This window comes from Hermetia illucens, chromosome 2 (assembly GCF_905115235.1).
Source record: "Hermetia illucens chromosome 2, iHerIll2.2.curated.20191125, whole genome shotgun sequence".
Taxonomy (NCBI): Eukaryota; Metazoa; Arthropoda; class Insecta; order Diptera; family Stratiomyidae; genus Hermetia; species Hermetia illucens.
In genome coordinates, this window is record NC_051850.1 from 170,855,490 (window position 1) to 170,881,527 (window position 26,038).

Consider the following 26,038-nt stretch of genomic DNA (forward strand, 5'->3'; position numbering starts at 1 on the left):
CCAAGTAAAGGGGAAAATGCAAAGGAAATGGTAGGCCAACAGATCTCCAGACCAAAAAAAAACCGAATTGCCCGAGTAAGTTGTTTGCTCTACGAAGCCTTAAAGGATCAACACAACAAGAGTTACAAAACTAGCTGCCAAGATTATCGCCTGCATCATAAACTGACTTCTCCCTGCAGAAAAATTCTAAAAGAATGGAGAAACCTGTTCAGCGTGATTTGCGGCATTCACAAAGCACCGTACGCTGATAAGAGTTCCAAAAGTATCTAAGGTTACGCCACAGAAGCGCTTCTGATTTCAAGCTTCACTGCAGCGTAAAAAATACTCCGGGGATCGTAATCATCCACGCGGTTCATATATTCGATGTATTATAATTCCATGTCCCGTCTATGAGTATTACCACAAAGCTTGGAAGATTTCAAAGATTATAAATCCTAAATATGGAAAGAATCAGACTCCGGTGACATCCTGCATCGTACATTATATCCTTTCCAGAAGTATTCGAAAACTGCTACTTTCGAAGATCACACCATATCTAGATAGTAAAAAACAATGTATTACCTCAGAACCACTGTGGCTTTAGTGAGAAGCACGTTATAATCGAGCAAGTTCACAGGATCTTCTCTGAGATAAGGAGTGCCCTAGCGCTTTACTTAGACGTGACACAAACCTAAGGGATAATTTGGTACAAGGGTCTGATTTTTAAAATAAGGGAGTAGCTTCCAAATTGTCTAGGCATTAACCTGGAAAACTTATCGAGATAAAAACACTGCAAATGAAGGTGGAAACAAAAAAAAACATTTTTTTGCTTCTAAATAATAACTCTAAGCTAAGGGTTGAGTTCAAACGCATATTGTGAAAAGTTGCAATAATTCAGCTCTACAGGGCACATCCAGTATCGAGAGAGCCGAATATAGGATACTACGATTGATTAGCATTGTACCTTGATATATAAAAGAACACATACATTCACAGAGTCCTCAAAATTGCAGCAATAACTCCTCCTTTTACCCTCAAAAGGAACTCCATAAAAGGTTTACTATCATCTCACTCCAAACAAGTTTGGCAAATCTTCATGGATAGAAAACTTGTCTTTTCACAGGCATTCTTGAAATTGAACTGAAATTTTCCATCTCCTTTCTCTTCTCTACGCTCCCTACCTTGCTTCGTCCAGCAGTGAAGTCGGCTCGTCTAGATCGACGCATATTCTGGCTCTTGTAGTGACCGTCGCTTTGCGACATTGACAACATTTTCTTTGCCTTGTCCAGGGACAATTTGACTGGAGAATGCATTTAATAATATGCAATATTCCTTCGTTTTTTTCGCCCTAGCACTCCTTAGCATCCCTAATTTACTACTTTCAATTTACCCATTCCCATCCCTACACTCCAGTTTTAACTTTCAACTTAAACATGTAACTTTAACTTGAGAAATTTTATTTATTTTATAAAAAAAAACAACAACTGATGCCTTTCCCGAATCCCAAGAATTTATTCACATTTGCTTAATTACAAATTTTATTTTAATTTCCCAAATAGTGCTATATTAAACAGCGATAACGTACATTCACTTCGTTGTTGTGTTTTCGCAACGCAACGTTCCAACATAGCGAAGGGATCACCGTGTTCTTGAATGCACGCTCTAGCTGCTTTTGAACGGAGCACGAGGTGCTGTTGTTGCCGCTAAGCCGGTATGAATTTCAAAGTTCAAGGCCAGGGTTAGTGGGACCGGCTGATGAGAGATACAGCTGATGAGCGGGAAATGGGGATATCTGGAGAGCCCGTTTTTGCTGACGGTGATACCGAACTTAACTTAATGTCATCATCATGATTAAAGGTTCGCCATCCAATATGCCGACTGAGCCTGCATTAAGATACAGTCCTTTTCGCTTACTTTTTCGAGATTTTTTTTAAGGGAAGAATTATTTGAAATTCAAACAAATTTGGACATTACTCATTTTCCGAGCAACTTTCCAGAATTTGTTCGAAAAGTTTAAAACAAATGGATAAAAGCGTTACGCGACAATATTTCGCTGAATGTCATAACTCCAATTTTTATCTGAAACGAAAAAGCTTTTAATTTTTCATGATTAACTTACTTTCTAAAAAGATGAACCTCAGCTGAAAATAATGAAAATAAAAAAAATTACATGTGCTCAAAAAAATATATGGCCGAAACACAAAGCAACATCCACACACACACTTCATCTAAAAACAGTTTATCCATTCTTAAATATTAGATACTAATTACTTTCAAATCAAAATTCTTTTCAGAATATTATGGATAAAAACGAAAAAGTAAGTTCTATGGATGTCAATCTGTGTCTTCTTTTTAGTTCCTTTCGCAAGTTTGTGTTTACCTTTTCTTTGCTTTTGATAGTAAATTATGTAATGTATTACCATGACCTTATTAAAGATGAAATGTGTATCCGAGATTTTAAGAATATATTTCTAAACCTTGTAAAATCCACAGAGGGCGCCTGTCCGGTAAAACCCTAAAATTTCTACAATTTTACCTCATCTTGGTGTCCTTTTTTCACGACTCCTTAAGGATTGTTGAGTTTAGATCCACTATCAAATTGCATATTTCTAGCTGGTTTTACGATTAAATTTTATACCGTTAGACAAACCCACATGCAACTGCGTTTTACCTACGAATATGGCAGGTACGACCCCATCTACGCTACGCGACCCAATGCGAACACAAACTGCACTGCCTGTCAAAATATCTTTATATGGTTTTGTAGGCAGCAATACACACTTAAACGACGCTGCCTGACATTCAGTCAAAGGACAGGACGCATCCGAGTGCACTAGTTTGCCTCCGACTTGACAATGACGAGGCTCGACGAGGCTCTGCGGGCTTATGCTGATTTTCAGAGAGTCTTCTAGGCTCCTTCTCTCTGAACAGAATCGTGGACAGTGGACATGCTCCGGATCCTCAGGTGTGCAAAAGGGAGAATCATCAAACCTTAATTGGTGTGGCTACTTCCTAAAACCGCCGTTCCCTGACAGGAATTGCGTGAGGTGGTAATTGATTTCGTCGTATCGCCACTGAATCCAGCGACCCATTTGCGACTCATCCCACCTTTGTTGCCACTTTCCCAGCGACTCTTGCTCTGCCACCTTTCGGTGTTCTGTATCCCTTTCCTACCATGTCAACAAGGCAATTCGACCGAGATAATGATGGATGTCCCGGTTTCTCATTGGGCTTCGGGAGCGAAATTAGTTTTTACCTTCTTGCGAGGTCTCGCCGCCTTGAAATAGCAACATCACATGATTTCATTATGCGTCTCATCTTTTACTCTAACTTTTCTGAAGCCGCACCATCGGGATTGTGGCCTCCAAATAGCACTCTATGAATTCATCCTCTGCAATTTTTTTTACGAGGCAGACCTGACTTCCAGCTTTGCAGGAATGTAAATCTCCGCATGGGCCATATTCGATTTCGAGGAATTGCCTAGTGGTCTCTATGAGTGTAATGCTGACTTACAAACCATACCTTTCTCCTCGCCAATGTGGTACCCAGTGGTATCAGATTGATAATTAAGCCCGACCCTGTCCCACGAAATGTGGATACATTTCCTGTATTTGCGAGCACCAAGTCTAGCTTCGCAAAAGCCTCGAGTAGGATACGGCCCCTGGTGTCCATAGTTCGATTGCCGCGACCCACAGCCCATGCGTTGCAAGCACCCGTTTTGATCTTGGTGTTCGACTTTTTACATCCGAGACCAGCATACCTAGCATTTCCTCGAACTATCGTTGCGCTTGGTGGAGCATAGCAACTATGATGCCAGCTATTTTTGCCCTGAACAATCCAGCTTCTAGAAACTCCATTACTTGGCTGGACGTCTTGATGCCTTGATTTCTACACAACCAGTTACATCTGTAACCCAGGTACCTCTCTTATTGTTGCGATAAGGCTCGCTGATTAAGGCAGCTTCGAACATATGACTTTTTCCCCCACATTTTCTCCACCTTTTTGACCTGTCAAATTCAAGATATCCAAAGCAGTGCTAGGAAGACACCTGTTCCTTGGTCTTGAATTAGGAGGTAGTTAGCCCAAATTTTAAGTGAAAGATTTGCCTTTGAAGATATTTTTTTATCTTCTATAAAAAACTGAAGAAGGGGACAGTTGGTCGCCGAAATGCGTAGGGGTAAGTAGATATCAGTGGCCGCTCCGAGGAGCCCAATTAGCGCTTTGGTGCGCCGTTTTGATGCCAGAAACTCCTAAGACCGTAACTGTTGTTATAGGAACAGGGAAGCAGAGTCCAGCTGGCTCGGATCTTCAGAGCCGGTCCGCCGTAATCTTGAATGCATTTGCACGCGTCTGGCACAGGAGCTCTCGTGATCGGGCTATGTTATAGGCGAACCAAATTCTCCTTGATTTGGCACAGCTTATAAGCCTTCGCCACCTCAGGCCCGCGGCTGCTAGGTAGTGCGAGTAGACTCGACCCCTGACAACCGCCAGCGGAACACCGACTGTATTCCCTGAGGGACTGCCAAGAGCAGAGCCTTGCCTGGCCAACCCGTCAGCCCGCTCATTCCCCTCTATGTTCCTATGCCCGGGAACCCAGAGGAGGGTGATCTTGAGCGTGCCGCCCAGATGGTTGAGCGTGTCTCTGCACCCCCGCGCCGACTCCATAGGTTATCTTTGATCCGTCCGTAAAGAATACCGTGTCATAGTCTTGCAACACGCCGCCGGTCTTCCACTTTGCCCTGGTTGGAAGGTCCACAGCAAAGTTTCTCGTGAAGTTCAGCTTGCGTGTGACATAGTCCGTGGGGGATGCCCAGATTCCTCGAGGTATTTCATCTAGAATGTTGCTGTGGCCGTAGGACTTCGCTGCCCAGCATCCGGACTCACGTAGTCTGACGGCACTGCACGCTGCAGCATATTTGATGTGGAGGTGTAGGGGGAGGAGATGCAGGAGTACATTGAGAGCATCTGCCAGGCAGGACTGCAGAGCCCCCGTAGCACCTGCACACGCGGTTCTTTGAATCCTCTTAAGCTTCGTTCTATTGTCTTTCTTCTTGAAAGCCTGCCACCATACAATAGATCCGCACGTCAGGATCGGACGCACTACAGCGGTGTACATCCAGAGAACCATCCTCGGCCGGAGACCCCATTTCTTTGCAAAGGTTCTCTTACAGGCATAGAAGGCTATACATACCTTCTTAACCCTCAGTTCTATGTTCAACCTCCAATTTAGCTTAGGATCCAGGATTACACCCAGATACTTTACATTAGAGGAAAGAACCAATCTTTGTTCATTCAGCCGTGGTAGATGGAATTCAGGTATCCTTGTCTTGGTGGTGAATAGCATCAGTTGCGTTTTGGTTGGGTTGATGCTGAGTCCTCATCTTGCGGCCCACAGGCATACCTTTCGCAACGCTCCTTCCATGATGTCGCTCATAATGGACAGAAAAATCCCTGATACTAATATCACCAAGTCGTCGGCATACGCCACCACCTTCACCCCGCTGCTGTCCAATGTACGTAAAATTTTGTCCATTACTATTAACCAGAGCCGGTGAGATAGCACCACCCTGGGGCGTGCCTCTGTTCACAGCTCTGATCAAGTGGTTGCCTCCCAGATCGGACTGGATTATCCTGGTACTCAGCATTGATATAATCCAATGCGTGAGATACCCCACCAATCCAATACCGGTCAAGGCTTCCTTGATGGCGTTGGTACTGACATTGTTGAAAGCTCCTTCTATATCCAAGAAGGCAGCAAGGGTATACTGCTTGTACTGCAGCGACCGCTCAACCGTGCCAATTACCTCGTGGAGGGCGGTTTCTGTGGATTTTCCTCTGAGGTAAGCATGCTGGGACTTAGAGAAAGGCGTTCTCTCCATAATCGTCCTTAAGTGAATATCCAGGACGCGTTCTAGGGTCTTTAGCACGAAAGACGGCAGGCTGATTGGCCGAAAGTCCTTCGCAGACTCATGACCTCGCCTGCCCGCTTTCGGTATGAAAACCACCCGTGCGCGCCTCCAGGACTGCGGTACGTATCCTAAAGTGATGCAGCTCCGGTAAATCTCAACAAGCCACGGCACAACCCTTTCCTGCTGCTTCTGTAGCACGACTGGCATTATGCCATCTGGGCCTGGAGATTTGTATGCGGAGAAGCTGTTTATAGCCCAGCCGATCCTATCCCCGGTAATTACCGATTTGATAGTCTCGCACAGCTGGGGTTGCCGCAAATCCTCCAAGCGAGGTTCTGACTCACAGTCCTCCTCGCCGGAGGGAAAGTGCGTTTGCACCAGCAGCTCCAAGGTTTCACTAGAAGATTCCGTCTAGTAGCCTTCCGACTTTTTAAGGAAGGAGGGACTCTTATGTTCCTTGGACAGAATCTTATTGAGCCTCGCGGATTCAGTAGTGCTTTCAATGTTCTGACAATAGTCTAGCCAAGACCGCCTCTTGGCGGTCCTGATGGCCGACTTGTACCTCTTTAGGCAGTCCTTGTATGGCTGCCAGTATTTTTGCCTGTAGCAGATGTTGAAGATTTCTCTGGTCAGCTACCTGAGACTAGAGAGATCTTCGTTCCACCACGGTGGCAGGGTCTTTTTGCTGTACTTAGCAGGGCACGAGACTTTGAAGGTGGTATCAAAAGCCTTCTCCTGAGCCCCGACCTTTGACTCCAGTTCGTCTGTCGTGCCAATCCTACCAATTTGCGCACCGGAGAGTTTGTTCTTAATTACCTGATCAAATTTTCTCCAGTCGATCCTCCTGGGGTCTCTAAAGGGCTTGGAGACCTCTGCGGCGAGATCTAGACTGAAGGGTATCCAACTGTGGTCAGAGAAGGATCTCTGGTCAGACACTCTCCAGTCCTCCACCCTAAGAATCCCGTTGTCGATTATTAGGGTGATATCAAGGACCTCTTCCCAACCGTCACAGTTCTCCGAGCAGGGGAAATGAAAGGTTGGTGTACTACCCCTGTTACACACCGATAGATTTGAAGTAATAATAAAATCAAAGAATGACTCACCTCTTTCGTTGATTTCCGAGCTGCCCCAAAGCGTATGCCTTGCATTTGCGTCGCAGCCTATCAGCAGGTTGGCTTTCTTTGGTGTTATGGTGTTCGTCAGATGTTGTAGTTCTTCTGGCGGAGCTGATCGGTCGTGAGCCATGTGCGCCGAGGAAATATACACGTTCTCTGCCCCCACCTGCTCCAGCTTGACCACAACTAGGTCACTGGAACTCAGGTCCGGGCACAGGAAAGCGTGCAGACTCTTCCTCGCAAGAATACATGCTCTAGGTTTAGCCTGATCAGCGTCTCCTGTGCTGTGGAATAAATTAAAATATTTGCTTTGGAGCCCTTTGATGGTTCGGTCGCTTCCGACCCAGGGCTCCTGTATTAATGCGATGTCGATGTCTTCCTCTAAGAGGAAGACGAGCAGATTAGCCGAGGCACACTTCGAGTGCTGCAGATTTATCTGCGTTACCCTCAGCATGATCTGCTTGCGTGGGGGGTTTGTCAGCCCCCGTCGGACCGTCGATCGTCATCTCCTCCAACAGCTCGTTGGCGGCGTCGATTGGGTCAAGGTCGTCGTCCGGTTTTGCAGAGCGGAACACTTTTACTTTGACATTCCTGACTCCGAACCACACCTTATAATCAGCCGTTTTCAGTGCCTCCAGGCACTCCTCGTTTATGCGGAGTAGTACGGGCTGGCTGTTTATCTGAGGTTCCTCCTCCTTTATAACAACCCAGTCGTCCATGGGAATCCCGAAGTTGTGAAGGCGCAGGAAATGGACGAGCTTGTCCTTCTCCATGCGGATCTTCGGCAACCAGATGCGAGCGACCGGTCTCCTGGGAATCTCGTCGTAAGGGATAATCTTGAGCTTAACGCCCTCCCAGGCGTCGCTGATCTTAGCGACACACGAGCCGAGAAAGTCCTTAGAGAACTGGTCCATGCAAGCTATTACGTGGAACCCACGGACCACCTGAGATGAATCAAAGTGGGGAGTGAGTCCCGGGTGTTTGCCTCCGGTCTCCACGAGATGTTGATAGACCATGCCTGACAGCCTAGCCTCAACACTGGTCCACACCTCCAGCGTTAGTTTTCCGCTAGCAGAATTGCCATCCGCCAGCGCCACACGTAAGTGACTCCTGGCCACGTCGCTGAAGGGCTTCGCAGTACGTGGCCCGCGGGCTGACGGTTACTGTACAATTTTCTCCGTATGTTGCTTGGCGTTTGCGCTCTTGCCCACTCTGCTCCGCTTCTTATCTTGTTCGACCTCGTCTTGAGATCGGTTGCGTTTTAGAGCGATGGGCTTCGCCTTCTGCTCGTCAGCCCGGCGTTTGCTGTTGTATTCATCAACAACCGCCTGGTATTTAGCGAGGTCTTTTTCATCCCGCTCGTCGACAGTACCGGCCTCTTTATTCTTGGCAATCTTCTGGTACTGGCTCTTGAGCAGGACACCCGTGGACCTTCGCTTCTTAGCCGGTTTCCGGCGACCGACATTCTTGTCGGTTTTCGCTTTCGAGGGATCCCCCGACGCTGAGGGCTTCGGGTCAGGAGTACTATGTCTGGTACTCGCTACACCCAGCCTGACGGCAGTAGGTTCCAGGCTGGAAGCCACTAGTCCGTCTGACGCCTCGCTCCGGGAGGTCCCTGCAGTTGGTTTCAGCACAACGGTGCTGCGGCTGGCACCGAGTATACTGCTCTCGACGGCCACTGTCTTCTGGCTGGAGGCCAGCAGCTCATCCTCCGATGATGCGCCTGGCATCATCGCCTCCTCTTTTATCGTCGTTTTAGTTTTTTTGTTAATTGAGTCCATGTCTTGGTCCCACGAATAGTCCGGGAAGAATGTCCACCCTGGCTGGCCCGGCCACCAGGGTAAGGGTCTTATTTGAAACTGAAGGTGCCCAAGGTATTCAGAGTTCGCATACTAAAAACCAAGCTCCCCATTGGCCACGCAGCCCTCGGCGTATGCTGTTCCACCTTGGCTTGGGGTCCTATTAGCACCTTCTCCGGTACAGGGAGGACGATCCCCAGGCTGTTGCTTCAGTCCATCCCCCCGCCAGATCTACTTGCCCCTAACACATGACCAGCAGACAAGCAGATCCTCGTCAGTTGGATGAGCCTACTCCCAGCCCGGCCCTACACACTCTTGGCTCGCCCGAAGACGGTTTCCAGCGGCCACCACGCGGAGGTCGTGTAAGGACTTGCCGAATTATGCAACTTTAACCTGAAGCATAATCAGACCAGGCCGCCCCGAAATACGTATTTGTATATATTACCAAATACTTTTAGTCAATAAAAAGGAAAATATCTTCAGAGGAAAATCCTTCACCTGTTCCTTATTCGGCAAATGATCCAACCTACTTTCACTTTAGCTATTTTAACTTTGAGTTTGAACGCTGCTTTAGCTGGTGAGCTTATAGTTGCCCAGTAGCTTACTCCAAACTACAATTTTATTTTATTATGTAAGTAGCTTTGTACTGATGAAGGGAGTAAGTTGCTCCCGAAATATATATACATAATAAAATAAAATTGTAGTTTGCAGTAAGCTACTGGTCTATCAATTTTAGACTTAACTACAAACAGAAGGCAATATCTAACATTTTATAGTTGCCGTTTGGGTCTCCCTGTATTCCATGTCCTCTGGTTGCGAAATCTTGCAAATCAAGTGGTCTAAATTGCCTTTCTAGGGCCTCCCGGATATCCTTCTTGGTTGTGACTTCATCAATGTCTTTATATTGTATCACAGTCTCCTTCTTTCTGGCCCGTACTTGTGCCTCTTCTCCTAAGGACTTCTCCACCTTGTCGAGGAAATGTTCAGCCATTTTACCCAGAGACTTCTTCAGGTATAGCATCTCGATTTTGTCCTCTATCTGTCACACCCGATTTACTGAAAAACGGCGGAACCAGTTATCACGAAATTTGGCGAGGTGATATGTGAATTCCTTTACATATAGCAAGTGACGCCATTTTGCGTTAAATTTGAAGGGGGGGGGGGGCTCCCTATTCATGCGAAAGGGGATGTACAATTTTTCACAGAATATGGTCATGTGGGGTATCAAATGAAAGAGCTCGATTAGTACTTTCTGAAAATGGGTTTTTTTTCTGATATTGGGCGAGACGTAGGGGAGATAGGGCTTTGTATTGCTCAAAAACGAAACAGGTCTTTTTCTCAGAATCTAACAATGATGCACCTGGATCGGTTTGTACCTTAACAACTTTAAAACTGTCAAATTAAATCATAGACACGGATGACGACTGGGCTTCGAACCAAGGCAACGAAATCGAAAGGCTGGCACTTGGCTCTAGCGACTATAACGCTGTCAGTGTACATTGCATTACCAACATATGAATTGATAAAAATTTGCTAGTGACGGAAACTGTGTCTCAAATTTAAATAATTACCTTGAAACCGAATTAAAGCCGCTGCTGTTCGATATGCAACATAAACCAGATCTGAGTGTACAATTCGCAAATGGCAACCTGTCATTTAAAAAAAAAATTCTATTTTGGTGGATATTGAAGACGCTTTGAAAATACAGACATTCCCCTGTATCTAAGCAGACATTTTTATTTCTGTCATACACAGAAAGATTTTTCACCCAGAGATATTACGAACCAGTCAATACGATTGACTAATCCTCAAGGACAACAAACCACCATCTTGCGCACGTGATGGCTTCACATTTACCAAGAAGTCCTCCTATGTACCCTCCTGAAGTTAGTTATACCTTACAGAATACTTGCCACCACCCACTCACCGGAGCTTATAAATTTAACCTTTTGTTCAGGAAGTTTCAATATCATCTTTAATTTCCTACTTTCTTCCTCCTTTTTTCACCTGACACGTTGTACCGTTCAAAGTGACTGCTTACAAAATCTCTTGTGCCAATATAAATGATGAATGAAGCAGATCAATCGTTGACGACTTGTCCAGAAAAAAAGGAAGAATAACGAAATGAATTTTGTTGGTATTTCTCCTGGATGAAGAGGGAAGCCCGAAAACCAAGTTTATACGTATGTGGCAATAAACGGCATTCAATACGTAACATCCAATATCGAGTAGGAGGATATTATCTTGAGGCGTGTGTACTCTTGACGAATGAAGGCTCCAGTGTCGTCCAGCAAATAAAGTTCAAAGGACAGTATCGTGATTCAAACGTTTGTTCAGCTGAAATTGAACTGCATTTTCCTGTAAGCGGACGATTTGGAGCTAGCCTTCTGCTACCAAATCCACAAATATGTTTTGCAGCTTCGTCCTTTCCTCCGTATTTATGGAGCACCTGCGCACCTGAATATATGAAAGGGCAATAAACTGCTCATAAGATGGGACGCGTGTAACCTGCTTCTAATTTCTTTCGTGTACAAGGATGAGGTTGGTAATGTCCTTGGACGGATCTCACCTGTAATATTCGTTGCCGGTTACTGACAGAAAGGATATTCGTTATTTTTGAAAGTGATACGGATGGGATATACAAATACGAGAAGCAGAAACCTCTTGGAATTATGCAAAGTTATTTCGCCGATCATTTCAACAGAGAGTGGAAGTTCTAAAATCATTTTTGATATTTTGTTTATTTCAATAAAATTGGCACAAACAACGAAAACCATGTATTTTCAAGCAAATTAGAAAATGTACAAATTATGAATCCACGACTTGCCTTGAATATGAAAAGACTTGAAGAGGTAAATATGTATGTATCTATAATGCTGAAGATTGTTAAGAAAAATCTGACACGTGCACCAAAAACTTCAAGGGATTCATTTTAAGTGTAAGAATGTTTGCCTGAAGGAAAATCAACTGTTGTATCTGAAGTATCGGAAGGTATCCACTCTGACGGGTTTATTGGTGGATTGTATGTTTGTTGATGGAGTCTAATTTTTTATTTTAAGGTCGACTGGAATACCTTTGCCAACTTGTCATCTAAGCAAAACTCCAATCGCAACTTTTAATTTCCACAAAATGATGTGGGTTCAGACCAAGAAAGAAAAAATTGTTTTTAAGAAGAATATCCTTAATGATGTCGATACAGCTGGACGAGACATTGACAAAAGAAGGATTTGAATATTTTGATAATTTTTCTCTCTTGGTCTAAACTCACATCATTTTATAGAAATTACAAATTACTATTGCCAAACTAGAGGCTCCTTTGATTCTTTAAATTAGATTATTAGTATTCTGTTAAGGGAAAGTCGCACCGCCCCTTTTACTGGTTATAGTGTACCTGTTGATCATAGTATCTCAAGCAAGCCTGTAATCGTTTGGAACTTTAGTATGTTCCCCACTTCCAGAAGTTTCAGCTTTCCATCTGATATTAAGTGTTCTCCCAGATGTATCGACCTACTTTGCACAAGTGCCGGACACTGTCCCAGGACGTGCATAGAGGTTTCGTCCTCCTCCTCACAGAACCTGCAGGCAGTGTCCGTAGATATCCCTAGCTTCCCTAGGTGATAGTTCAGCCGACAATGACCAGTGAGAGTTCCCACTATGATTCGGAGGTTCTTTTTGGTGAGGTTTAAGCAATCCTTTGTACGCATGGGTTCGTATCCCCCAATAAGCACCCTGGACTGCACCATCCCTGGTAGGCCCGCCCAATATAGTTCCCTCAACCGTTTCTCTTCGTTTCTTAGATTCATAGCCATGAAACCGTTTCCGATTCCACAGAAGGGTTCTGGCCCGTGTAAAGGCATCCCCGCTCCCTTTTTAGCTATCATAGTTCATCCGCTGCCTCATTGCCTTCCAACCCAGCATGGCCTGGAACCCAAAGTATCCAAACCTTGTTGGACGAGCCGAAGGTATTCAGTCTCTCAAGGCATTCCCATATCAGTTTAGAGTTCACCTGGTTGGACCTAAGTGCCTTGATCGCTGCTTGGCTATCGGTGAGAATAGCTATGTTCTGCCCCCTGTAGTTCCTTTGCAGATTAAAGGAGGCACATTTGTCTATGGCGTAAATTTCCGCCTGGAATATGCTAGTATACCTGCCCATTGGCTCAAAGTACATTTTCCTTGGACCAATGACACCGGCACCCGCTCCCTCTGCTGTGAGGGATCCGTCAGTGTACCAAGTAATCAGTTGCTGGTTTAAGCTGTAGTCGCAACCACGCTCTCCCAGTTTGCCTTGTTACTCCAACGTGTTTCAAACTTCTTATCGAAGTGAAACCTCGTTGTCATGTTGTCCCTCGGTATCAGTAATTCGGGATACCGCTTAGAAAGGATATCAATCTTCCTTCGATTTAGGCAGCTCCCCGTTTCACCTCCATATCATGTAATGTTATGGCTTTCAGGTGATCCAGCTTACGCCTCCTAGTGAATGGTACTATGGTGGTTTTGGTTGGGTTGATCCGCAGTCCCACCTTCCTGCACCAGGCACTAGTAACCCTTGATCCAATTTGGATTCTATCACATAGGGTATCTTCATATTTGCCCCTACAGATTAGAACAATGTCGTCCGCGTAGCCCTGGACTTGTATTCCAGTATTAGTTAACACGTCCAGGAGTTCATCCACTACCATACTCCACATCAGCGGCGATAGTACTCCACCCTGTGGACAGCCTTGAGTGGTGTTCATGATAATAGAATTTGTACCTGTTTGTACCTCTATTTGTCTGCTTTCTAGCATTTTGCCCATCCAGAGTGCCAGGGTGTTTCCCACTCCTTTGCGGCTCAGGGCATCCTGTATCTCTGTGTGCGATGTGTTGTCGAATGCTCCTTCGATATCCAAAAACGCGCACAGTGCAATTTCTTTTGTTTCTGTGGCGTCCCGTAGCACCTCTGTCAGCTGACACAGAGCAGTTTCAGTTGACCGTCCTGCCCGGTAAGCGTGTTGACAGTGATGTAGGGGATTACGCTTTTGAACGTTAGTTCTAATATAGTTGTCTATGACCTTCTCCACCGTTTTGAGTATGAACGATATTAGGCAGATTGGTCTGAAAGATTTAGAGTGAAAAGGATCCTTTTTACCCGCTTTCGGAATAAAGACCACTTTTGCCCGTCTCCATGCCCTTGGTATGTAACCCAGTGCTATGCTCCGCCTTACCACCCTCAGAAGAGACTCTAAGATAATTCCTAGGCCTCTCTGGATAAGTGCTGGGAAAATGCCATCTACTCCGGGAGATTTCATTGGTTGAAAAGTTCCCACTGCCCATCTTAGCCTAGCTTCTGAGCATACCTTTTTTGCTAGTTTCCAGCTCTCTTTCCTTCCCCTTTTATTCGGGTGTCAGGCAGATTGTTGTCGCGTGCCGCCGTGGGGTAGGACCCCGGGAAATGAGTTCTGAGAAGCAGGTGTACCCTGTCCTCCTCATTCTCGGTGAATGTCCCATCTTCCTTTTTCAAGCAGACAGAGGATATTCCCCCGTCTTTGGCTACAGCCTTGTACAGCCTGGTTGCTTCCGTGATCTGTTCAGTCCCTTCACAGAATTCCCTAAAGCTGTTCCGTTTCGCTTCCCTGATCGCGTTGCTATACGCAGTCAGTGCATTTTTATACCTCCGCCAGTCCCCGGTTTGTTTTGCCCGGTTAAAGAGTTTTCGTACCTCCGTTCTCATTCTGGCTAGGTTCCTGTTCCACCATGGTACATCCCTTGATGACTTGACTGTCTTGGCCGGACAGCTGGCCTCATATGCGTCAATGACGATTGTGTTGAGGTTTTCCACCACCGTTTCTAATTCCAGAACGCTCCTGATGTCCCCGCCCCCTTGAAGGTGGGCAATGTTGTTGCTCAGGTGCGTTGTGTAGGATTCCCAATCCGTTCTCTTGGGATTCCTTATTATTCTTTTTATTTCGAGTTACCCTCAATGTCGAATTAGATTATCCTGTGATCAGACATTGAGGGTTCATCCGACACCCTCCAATTCCTGACCATCCCGTTCATTAGGGTATTTCCTAGAGTTATATCTAGTACCTCTTGTCTGGTGCTGTTGCTCTTGTCACAAATGTTGGAGTGTTCCCTACGTTGTATATTTCTAACTTATTACTAAGAATAAATTCGAGAAGGTACTCACCTTTACGATTACGTGGTGGGCTTTGGCATCGCAGCCGAGAAGAAGTGCCCTCTCCTCGCAATACTCCGTCAGCTTTGCGACTTGTTCCGGTGGAGCCCGGCTGTCGTCTCCTGGGAAGTATCCCGATGCTACAACTGCCTCTCGAGTGCTCCTCCCGGCTTCCAATGAGACTTGGATAGCCACAAGGTCCCCGGTCAAGAACTCTGAAAGACATATGTATTTTAAATTACGTTTGAGAATTATGCAAGCTCTTGGTTTTTCACAAGAGGAGTCCCAAATTACCTGCATGTCTCCTCCTTGCAGACCGCGAATCTGCCCCCGGTACACCCAGGGCTCCTAAGCCAGCACTATTCCAATGTTCTCCTTGGAATTTGCCCTTGCAATCACTGCAGATGCAGCTCTCGCATGGTGGAGGTTTATCTGGGCTATCCTAGTGCTGGCCATTGGCTCCGTTATTGTTTGGAGCTCTTCTCCACTGTCGGAGTGTCACCCTCCTCATCCGACATGGCGCTTTCCTGCGCGTCGCTGTCCACCCCGAGCCCTAGGAGTTCTAGGTCTAGGTCGTCCAGCTCCTGCTCTTCACTGAGCAATTAGGAGTCTCATAAGGTCTTCTGTTTCTATTGCCGCGGCCTTTGGCAGAAAAACTGTCACCATGTGGGCTCCTGGTATATCATCCCCAGCACATGTTGACAGTTCTACGCCTTCCCAGCCTGGCAATCTAGGAATTATGGTTCTAACCCATTCTGCGGTGCCTTCCGTCGCGCAGTCCACCAGTATAAGGCCTGGTCGAAAGCGTATCCCGGTGAACACCAGTTTCGACGTCCAACCCTTGATCATCTGCTTGACGACAAGTTCCTCAATGATTTCCTGTTCCTCCCGAGTGAGTATTTGCTCGGGAAACCTTTTTGGTAGTATGGCCAGTCGAATGCCCTTGACCGCACTAGCATAGTTAATGCCGGGCTTCCTGGGTCCTGCCTTCGCTCCTGACCTGCCCGGGTTTTCTCCTCCCGTGGGTTCAGGTCTGGATTTTTTGGCAGCATTCCCTTCATGCGGGCTGATCTCTGCTGCTCCCCGCTTTCTCGGCTCCGGTAGAGATGGCTTAAGTTTGTCCTGAGCCTTCTTAAGGGCCTCTTCTGGTTTCAGGCCTTCCTTCAGATAGCGCAGGTACCATTTAACCCCGGCGCCACTGAGACCTGTCTCCTTCCTGACGTCTGTTATATTTATCTCAGACGTGCTTTTGCTGGTCCCTGCTCTTTGAGCAGTGGTGTTCGTTGGCTGTAGTCCAGCAGTATACCAATGCTCACCTTGGATCCACTGCTTGACGTCCCAGCTTTTCCCTTCTTGGGTGTAGTCACCTGGCTTTCAGTAATTTGGAGACGTGCCTCCGCCTGATTAACCAGTTTTGGTGCGGTACGGGGCCCCGCTTTTTTGGTTTTTGTTTTCTTTTCTAGTTTTGTACTCATTTGATTCCCACGAGTATGGGGGTTAAGAGGTCCGCCGTGCCATAACCCCCCGTAGCACGGTAAGGTCTAACTTACTCACTGAGGAGACCAGGTATCAGTGAGGCTCCGTTAGAATACAGTCAGTTACCCCCGACTGCAAACTATCCAATGGGCACGGTTCGCATGACACCCTGGATTGGGGGAGGTGTTTTTCGACTCCCCAGTCTAGATACGTAGCGTTTTGTTAATAATAGGGTCATCTCGTACAGGGTGTGGCTATTACCACTCACTAACGGTCTTGGTAGACCCCTGAAAAGGCACACACGTCCCAGAGGAGAGACAACTCATCCTTAGAGAGAGATAGGTTCGCCTCAGGGAGCTATGTTCCGCATCAGTCTATCCTGCAGCGCACTGCTTGACCCCCTTAAATTAGATGCAATATTTCCTCTTTTCTCCTATAAAATAGTTTTTTGATTTTATTTTATTATCTCCTGTCGAATTCCCTATATTCCATCCCTACTATGCATACTTGAAAATCCACATCATTAACTAACTAACATGATCAACTTAATTCCATTTCGAAATTTATATCAAAAACTTTGTAATTCTAACTGCCCCGCAACCCCTAGAACTCATTTGACCTTGTATTTTCCTCCTAACTGCAAACTACCGCATAGATTTTGTTTGACGGATCGATACAGGCAATGGAGACTTTTTGCACATAACGTTAACCCAGGAAGGGAATCTCTTTACAATTTCATGGTCATCGGGCGAGCGATCTAGTGACCAGTAATGAAGGAGGGAGTAACTCTATTAGTATTGTAATGCAGTTGCTTTGATGAAAAGTTAGTGGTGCCTGGAGGATAGAAAAGTCTTCGTGCAAGCATTTGCGGACGACCTAGCCGTAATAATTACCGACAAGTTTGCGGACACAGTATGTGACGTATGTGCGTTGAAGTCCGCTATGTTGGCCACACCGTACCTTTTCTTGGTAAGCCAGGATGTGAAAACATCCAAGTACGTCAGCAGAAACCGCTGACGTGGACGATTCGCGAAAGTAAATCAGCGCTTACGTACGAAACCACATTCGTGTATCCTTCAATCGCTCACCTTGCGAAACTGTCGTTAGATACAGGGTGCGGCAGCATAACTTCCTTTTTTCAAAACTCAATAAAAACTATTGTATGCATCGGGAAATATTTATTTATTTTTTATAATGTTTTCATTTACATTGTTTTGAAGATCAAATCTGTTAGGTGACGTCCCCCATTCTCCATACATTGCGTAAACCGATTTCTGGCGTTTGTCATGACTCTTGTTAACATAGTAGGTGTTATGTTGGCAATTTCTTCTTGGATGTTGGTGTTCAAATCTTGTAGGGTTCTTGGACGGTTCACATAAACACGGGATTTGAAAAAACCCCATAGAAAAAAATCAAAAGGGGACAGATCGGGAGAGCGTGCCGGCCATTCCTAATCGCCTATAATTGAGATAAGGCGCTCTGGAAAGTGTTTCTCAAACCAGCCATCGATGCTCTTGAAGTGTGTCCTGTTGCACCGTCTTGTTGGAACCAAGTGTCCCCCAAATCCAAATTTTCTAGCCGTGGGAAAAAAAAATTCTGTAGCATGTTTACATACCGGTCCGAATTCACTGTCACTGTAACCTCATTTTCCTCAAAAAACCAGGGACCAATAATTCCAGCTGAGGAAATTGCACACCACACTGTGACTTTGGGTGAATGCAAAGGCTTTTAATGCAATTCTCGAGGGTTGGTGTCAGCCCAGTAGCGCATGTTTTGTTTGTTAACCGACCCACACAAATGATAATGGGCTTCATCGCTAAAAAGAAGAATAGCACCATCGGGAACGACATCAAGAAGAAGCTCACACGCGTTCATCCGAGAATTGAAGTCACGTTCTGAAAGTTCCTGCACTATCGCCATCTTATAGGGATGAAAATGAAGATCATCACGAAGAATTCTTCTCTCAGAACGATCGGATAGTCCAAGGGCAGATGCGTGTTTGCGCGCAGAACGCCGTGGCGATCGCAACATTGACGCTCTCACTGCTTCAATGTTCTCAGGTGATCTAACGGGCCGAGGGACTCCAGTTCTTCCTTTTGTCACACTTGCAGTTTGTCTGAATGTAGCGACCCATGTAACAATTGATTTGCGGTCTGGGACGGGAGCCAACGGGGCTAAATTAAAGCGGTTCCGAAATGCACGCTGTGTTGCAATAACCGAACATCCGCTTGAAAAGTAAACCTCAACGGCAAAGGCACGCTCCTCACTATTCCAACGCATGATGACGACTGAACCGTGTCGGGACAAAACTTTACAGTATCCCCTCTTGAACGAGACCACTAGCACTCCGCTATGACACCATCTAACTAAGTAGCGCGCATTTTAAAAAAGCAAGTTATGCTGCCGCACCCTGCATTACTTCACGGGGCTGGATAACAATAATGCTGTCATTCCTGTATGGCTATTCGCTTGACTTTTTCATTCCGTTATATACGGAGACGCGACTGCAATAGAATATTTCATGCTCTTCGTCTTATTCCTCGCCTGGCCAGGTTGAACCCGGCGGCGAGTCGTCATGTCCTAACCTATGTAGATAAGGTATCCACGGTGACCAGATAGAAACTTCGTTAACTGGTAACTACAGGCTCCGTGGCGGCGATTAATCCACATACAGATGATCGGAATCAGCCTAGGCGTCCCACCGGGTCTGCCATCTGGCCATTGATGATGCTCTTGGGTTTTCGTTCTTCTGATGTAAATTCGCGACATCTCTTCAGCCAAAATGTCTACCGGTAACAGTCCGACTATAACTAAAGTCAGGTCGTCTGATATCGTTCGAAAGCCGCACACAATCGGTACGAGTGCAATATGCTTCTCCTGATTTCCTTTATGACTCCAGATAGCAACACTACACCGAGGTATTTGAGTCCGCCAACATTTGGCAGCATTCGCACTTTGAATTTGAATCTATAGTCGAGCATCGCACTTGAATATTTTACCGCCTCCTTGCTCCTTATATTCTGGGTTGCAACCCCAATTTTGAAGTATTCCTGGGTTTTCCGGTTTGCAGTCAATTTGGCCTCTGTTTTAGGATCTGCGAACACTAGTCCCGTAGCCAACTCTTAATCTTCCATTTCATAGACTGCTGCCTCAATCTCGTGAGTGTGCTTTTCAACTACAACCACAGCAATATCGTCGGTGAGACCTACTACTTTTACCCCTTCTGGTAAATGTTGGCGGAAGGCTCATCATACATGATGTTCCACAAGAGTGGAGAGATACCCTTGACTGGGACAAGTTTTGCCAAACTTGGGGGGCTCTAGGAAGAGTATGCCTGGCTGCTTGTGCGTAAAATACGCTTCGTTGGACCAAGCTTTGTGACATCTGAGTTATCTGAGGGTCTTACACCATAAGCATTTTTTTTGCTCTGCCTGCTTCCTTTCTTTCTTCTTTCTTTCTTTCTGGGGATGTCCGGTTTGGCCGTAATCCAGCAGGTTGGTGGGTCTGCCGCGGCTCTTGGCGCCCATTGAATTTTATAAAATTCACGCACCTGTGCACGTTGATGCAATCGAAGGCGATGTATCCGAAGTCTTGGCGGTTGTAGCACTGCACTTCCTGAATAGGCTTTCTCAAGCGAAATTTGTTGTTGTTGTTGTGGAGTATACACTTCACCTTGAATGCTTCATTGAGCTCTTGAGAAGGCTCGATGGAAGCCATGACCAGTCCCCGTTGCGACTTCAACGGGAACATTTGGTTCTGGCTATGAAGAAGCTTGTCGGCTCGCGTGACCAGGATCGACATGCTTTTGACCTTCAAGTGCAGATACTCTTCATTGAGCTCTCGCATTATGTCAGCCAGGTCTTTGCGGAGGCCGCGGATTATCAAGGACTGAGTCCTTAAGGCTGGTGGGGTGCGAGAATTGTGACGAGTAGCCTCTTTTCTTTTATAAGCTTGAGGATCTTTTTTGTTCAGGATGATCGCCGCAGATGCTCTGGGCAAAGCTAAGGGTCCTGTCGACCTTCGCATTCTTTAGAGTTGCTTTCCACCCTTTTTCTTTTAAAATTCGGAGGAATCTGAGGTACATTAATTTCGTACCCAGTAATTAGTGGATTTTTTTTCTTTTTTTGCGGGTATTTGAGGGGAAATGTGGCTGGGAGTTTCCCGGAGGGGAGCTTACACAACTAACACTGATCTTATCTTTTTGCGTTCTCCTCTTCTTCCACTGCACGAAAGTGATTAGTGCTTTAATTTAATTAGTACTTTAACCTTGAGGTTTTTGTTGCTCTTGTTTCTGCTCCTGTCGTTGATGGCGTTATTGTTGATGCTGACGTTCATGTTATTGCTCACGTTGGTGTTGCTGCTGCTACGGTTGCTCCGACGTTGACCCTCCTTTCGAAAGATGCCAAGCACTCCTCCAATTCTTTGATGACGTCCTCCTTGTAATCCAGTTGCTGAGGCATGTTCCTCGATTTTTTCGAGGAGGATCACATTTACTTCCTTTAGTTCTGAAGGGTTCGTGTTTTCTTCTTCTGATGATGATAACTCTTCCGGGAGTATCATCTTACACCTCTTGGCGGACATCCTGTGCCCAAGCCCGTATCTGGTGTTGCATGCAGATCTGAAATGCTAAAAAAATTTGTTTCTTTAATTGGGTCCTTTCTTTAAATTACCTTGTTGAACGTCCAATTATTATTGGCTTACTTCCTTATAGAGGTCACTTAACAGGTCTCAAGAGGCTTTTGCTGACGTGTGTCCGCTTCGAGAACTGAGAGCCAATTGTTGATGTTAGTGATGTTGTCTGGAATATGGTGGGAAGGTAATCGTGATCGTGGTGTCATCTACTTGTAGCGGCTAAATGCTGAACTCCAATCTGTATATTCGCTGAATTGCCATACTGACTTCCATAAGGAATAGACGGCGTGCGTTCATAGGAATTAGCGGTACCACCAGAAAGCCATACACGTCCCCTTGAGATTTTTGTGGGCAATTTTGGTGGTGGTGGGCATTTTTTTGATGGATTAATGCGAGTAAAAGGTGGTTTAGATCTATCAAAGCATAGTGAGGTACCACCCCCAACATAGAAATGTATAACTCGCCTCCCCGAAATATAGTCTCCACGTATATTTTAGGAAATTTGCAGAAAATTGTTTAGATCTTAACTCACGTTCCTATTGTCTGATTGCTTCAATTCCAAAATAGATGCTAGAACAATAGAGGACAGTCAATTAGAACATATAATTTAACCAATTTAATAGCGATTCACAATAGAACCTAACAAACTTGGAAGCATATTAATTGGTTTTCCCTCTTCGAATTCTCCACGGTGCCTACTTGGCGCAAATTGCAATAATCCTTGAGACTGCTAAACAAGCAGATTCATGATAGTACGAAACGAATCCCTCCTATTTGGTTTTTGTGTCCCTTACAGCAAGCCCTACATCTATCAATATTTCAGGCAGACCCTAAGAGAACACTCAGCAAAAACTCAGTTTTTCGGCAATGCCGCGTAGAGAAGAAATAGCAAAGATACAAAATGAAAAATTGTTCGTGAGGACAACCGACCCACATCGTAAACTCCAGGAACGAGATGATTGCAGTATCAAAATCGACCAGCCATAGGCTTCAGATAAGGACCTACTATTGTTTCGTTGGAGCTTACATTTCGTGATAAATGAGACTTTAAACTATATCAGCACAGCATTCACTTCATGGCTACCATCGAGCCATGTAGGGTGTTTTCTGCTTTTAACTGCCAGCCATTGTGGGACATTCCATGAGAGCATACATGCACAGTCGAATGTGTCGTACTCTCTATTTTACAAACCATTTCCACAGGAGATTGCTGGAAAAATAAAATCACAGAAACAGTGAACCCAAACATTCAAGGTGTTTCATTTTCCCAGTCAATTTTGCCTTTCTGCAGAGTTTTTCCGTGAATCGTTTGTGAAGGTAAAGAGGTAGTAAACAGGAAGGTGTGAAGAGCCTTTCATTGCTCCTTTCTAGGAACACGCTTTGAATTTGGCAATTCAAGCGTTTGGTTGCAATTAGTAGTATGTGAAGGAAATAGAAGGAAATGAAGCTGGCAAGGACATTCTTGTTCGTCTGTGGGGTACCTCTCTGACCCATATGATTATGATTAAATGGCGCCCAGTGTGGGCAAAATTAACTTGATTGTCATCCTCTGCATAAATCTGACTTAAGTTATTATCTTTTATCCATATGTATATATAATAAAATCTTCACTACTTGATTTCTTAAAAAAGGAAATGTTAATTTGTATAATATTTAAAGATTTAAGGTAGCATCCCAACCGCTTTTGTTGGGTACTCGTTGAGTGTTTTGCACTTTAAAACTTCCCGAGAACGAAGTATGTCTTCACATATGTATGTAGTTAAGATACTGTCAAAAACAGCCCACGTAGTTGTTTGTAACTTTTCGTACAGTTTATGTAGACATCACACATCATCTGTGTCTCATATATAGAAAATATGTAGTCAAACTATGTAATTTTGCTGATTTCCATTGAAGATGATATTGATGAGTCCAAGCGTCAACAAATCTTCATTTTATTTTAATTGTTGTAAGCTTATCCTTTTTAGTTTTAATGTTTTGTTTCTATTTTAATTTTTAGTTAGTGTTTTTCTTTTTGTTTGCTTTTATTTAGGAAGCAGAAGGGTCTGGCGTAGAAGAGTTATTAGATGACGAATTAGTTGAACTTGATGACTGGGTAAGTGCTTTAAATGTTGTTTGCTAATTTGGCTTTTGTTCTAATTTATTATAATAGTTTCTTAATTAATTTTATTCATCCTTCCATTAAGCTTAAGATATTAACATTGTTTTTAATTTGTATGTCATCATTTTGTACAATATTTACATGACAACCTAGTTTGGTGCTGACCTTTAAGAGCGAATGGTCCTGAACGTCTTACTAATAAAACAGATTAATATAAAGTTTGTTAATCGATATAATAAATTAATCTGTATCATATATCAGCCTAGTTGTTCCTCTTCCTCTTCATTTCTTAATGTCATAGCTATGAGACTGTTTTCGATTTCATAGAAGGGTTCTGGCCCGTGTAAAGACATCCCTGCTCCCTTCTTGGCTAGTTCGTCCGCTGTTTCATTACCCAGCATGGCTTGGAACCCAGAGTGTCCAGAACTTGTTGGACGAATCAAGTCCCTCAGAGTATTCCCATACATGCTTAGAATTCACCTGGTGGGACCTAAGTGCCAGGATCGCTGCTTGGCTGTCGGTGACAAAGCAATGTTCAGCCCTTGTAGTTCCTTTAGAGATTAAAGAAGGCACATCTGTCTATGGCATATATTTCCGCCTGGAATACGCTAGTATACCTACCCATTGGCTCAAGTACATTTTCCTTTGACCAATGACACCGGCAACCGCTCCCTCTGCTTTGAGAGATCAGTCAGTATACCAAGTACTCAGCTGCCAGTTTAAGCCGTATGTCCCAGCCACACTCTCCCAGTTTTCCTTTTTACTTCAACATGTTTCAAACTTCTTATCAAAGTGAAACCTCGTTGTCATGTTATCCCTTGGCATCAATAATAAAGAGTAGTATAGGTCCTTTTACGAAACGTGGGTTGGTACCCACAATGGAGCATAAAACCTGGGAAACGCCTGCTGAACCAACACCAACAGCTCTACTACCAAACACTATCTCCACCTCCACGTGGTGACCGTTGGGAGCTCTTTCTTAACGAAAAGCTGCAGACGGAGAAGGATGAAGGCGAGTCTTCCGCGCCTAAAAATGGGACCAATTGTGCTAACTGGTCCTCCAGGTTGAGGGTTGGGTAAGGCTGACAACCTTACATGGAAAACAACTTGTTACGAAGCCACAAGAGGAGCCTCGGACTGGACGGATAACACAACGACGAAGCCGAAAGCGAAAACGAAATAACGATTTGCGCATTTTCAGGAGATGCGTTAGACAGGAACCGGTTTCCTGGAGAAGAGTCGCTACACCATATACTCGGAGTAGGTTTCTTAGACAGCCAAAAAATGAAATCTCCTGTTATTGGCTTTGAAAATATAAGCGAATGGCTATGCACTCTGCGTTTGCGGGGCAAATTTAGAAATATAAGTCTTATTAACGTACACGCCCCTACAGAGGAGACTTCAGAGTCGGAGAAGGATAACTTCTACGAGACAGTAGAACGAACCCTCGAAGCCTGTCCCAGATATGATATCAAAATCATACTTGGGGATTTTAATAGCCAAGTAGGGAAGGATAGTTGGCCCCCGTAGCTTACACTAAAATACAGATGAAAACGGATTGCGGATTATTCCATTAGCAGTGTCACACGAAATGGTTGATGGAAGTACCTGGTTTGCGCGGAAAACGATCCACAAATAAACGTGGGCCTCTCCAGGCGGGACCACTTTCAACCAAATTGACCACGTGTTGATCGAACGCCGCCACCTCTCAGCCTTGATGAATTTCAGAACATATAGGGGGGCCAATGTACACTGAGATCACTATCTCGTTGGCATAGTGCTCCGAGTTCGAATAATAGCACCGACCAGAATCTCCTCTGACAATCAAGTGAGAGTTAGCACTGAAGCCATTCACAACACAGTCCTTCGCAATACCTATAAGAGCGAAATGAATGCCGCAATAACCGCAGTCACTAGAGATCCTGGGGATGAAGCATCAACAAATGATCTTCACAATCACCTGAAGAACGTTATCATAAACACGTCCTCAAACATACTTGGCCCGAGCGGCTAGTTTGACGACGAATGTAAGCTAGCAACGGAACGGAAGAATGCTGCATTTCGAGTAATGTTGCATTCTCAAAGGACGCGGACACGCGCGGGGACTTACCAAGAAATCTGTCGAGCGTAGAAGCGAGTTCACAGACGGAAAAAGGAAGCCTGGGAGAACCAACAAGTCTGTGAACTCGAAAATTACACGGAGGGACTATACCAGGCGCCAAAGTTTTGCCAACAGGTAAAACCATAGGCAATCATTGGCCTTACTTTTGCAGAAAATATCAAAGTAGTATCTTCCGGCTACAACTTTTTTTTCCTGCTGTGGACCTGCAAGTCATCAGAGCCCTCGTGGCTTTCCGAAAAATGTTTCCGACATGTGTCTTCCAGAGTAATTTTTGGTCTAGCGTAATTCCCAAATATTTGACCTTTTTTTCGTTTCACCTCCATGTCATGTAACCTTATGGTTTTCAGATGAGCAAGCCTACATCTGCTAGTGAATGGTACTATGGTCGTTTTGGCTGGATTGATCCGTAGTCCCACCTTACTGCACCAAGCACTAGTAATCCTCTGTCCAGTTTGGATTCTATTACATAGGGCATCTTCATATTTGCCCCTACAGATGAAAAGAATGTCGTCCGCGTGACCCTGGACTTGTATTCCAGTATTTGTTAGCACGAGCAGGAGTTCTTCCACTACCATACTCCACATAAGTGACGATAGTACTCCACCCTATGGATAGCCTTAAGTAGTGTTCATAACAGTAGAATTTGTACCTGTCGGAACTTTTATTTGCCTGCTTTCTAGTATTTTGCCCATCCAGAATGCCAGGGTGTTTCCAACTCCCTTGTGGCTCAGGGCATCTTGTATCTCTTTGT

General features: G+C 45.0%; 1 protein-coding gene across 19 annotated transcripts in view; it reads left to right on the forward strand.

Annotated features, from left to right (window-relative positions):
* LOC119650384 (collagen alpha-1(XVIII) chain) overlaps positions 1-26,038 on the forward strand; it is a 768,837-nt gene that overhangs the window by 455,137 nt on the left and 287,662 nt on the right. For 13 of the 19 annotated variants that reach the window (XM_038053124.1, XM_038053126.1, XM_038053129.1 and 10 more), the window contains 2 exons: positions 2,274-2,297; positions 23,097-23,159. The exons of 2 other annotated variants lie outside the window; for them this stretch is intronic. In XM_038053124.1, the coding sequence (XP_037909052.1) occupies positions 2,274-2,297; positions 23,097-23,159 (87 nt within the window). The remainder of the gene's footprint in view (positions 1-2,273; positions 2,298-23,096; positions 23,160-26,038) is intronic. 4 more of the 19 variants (XM_038053130.1, XM_038053141.1, XM_038053128.1 and 1 more) reach the window with 2 other exon arrangements.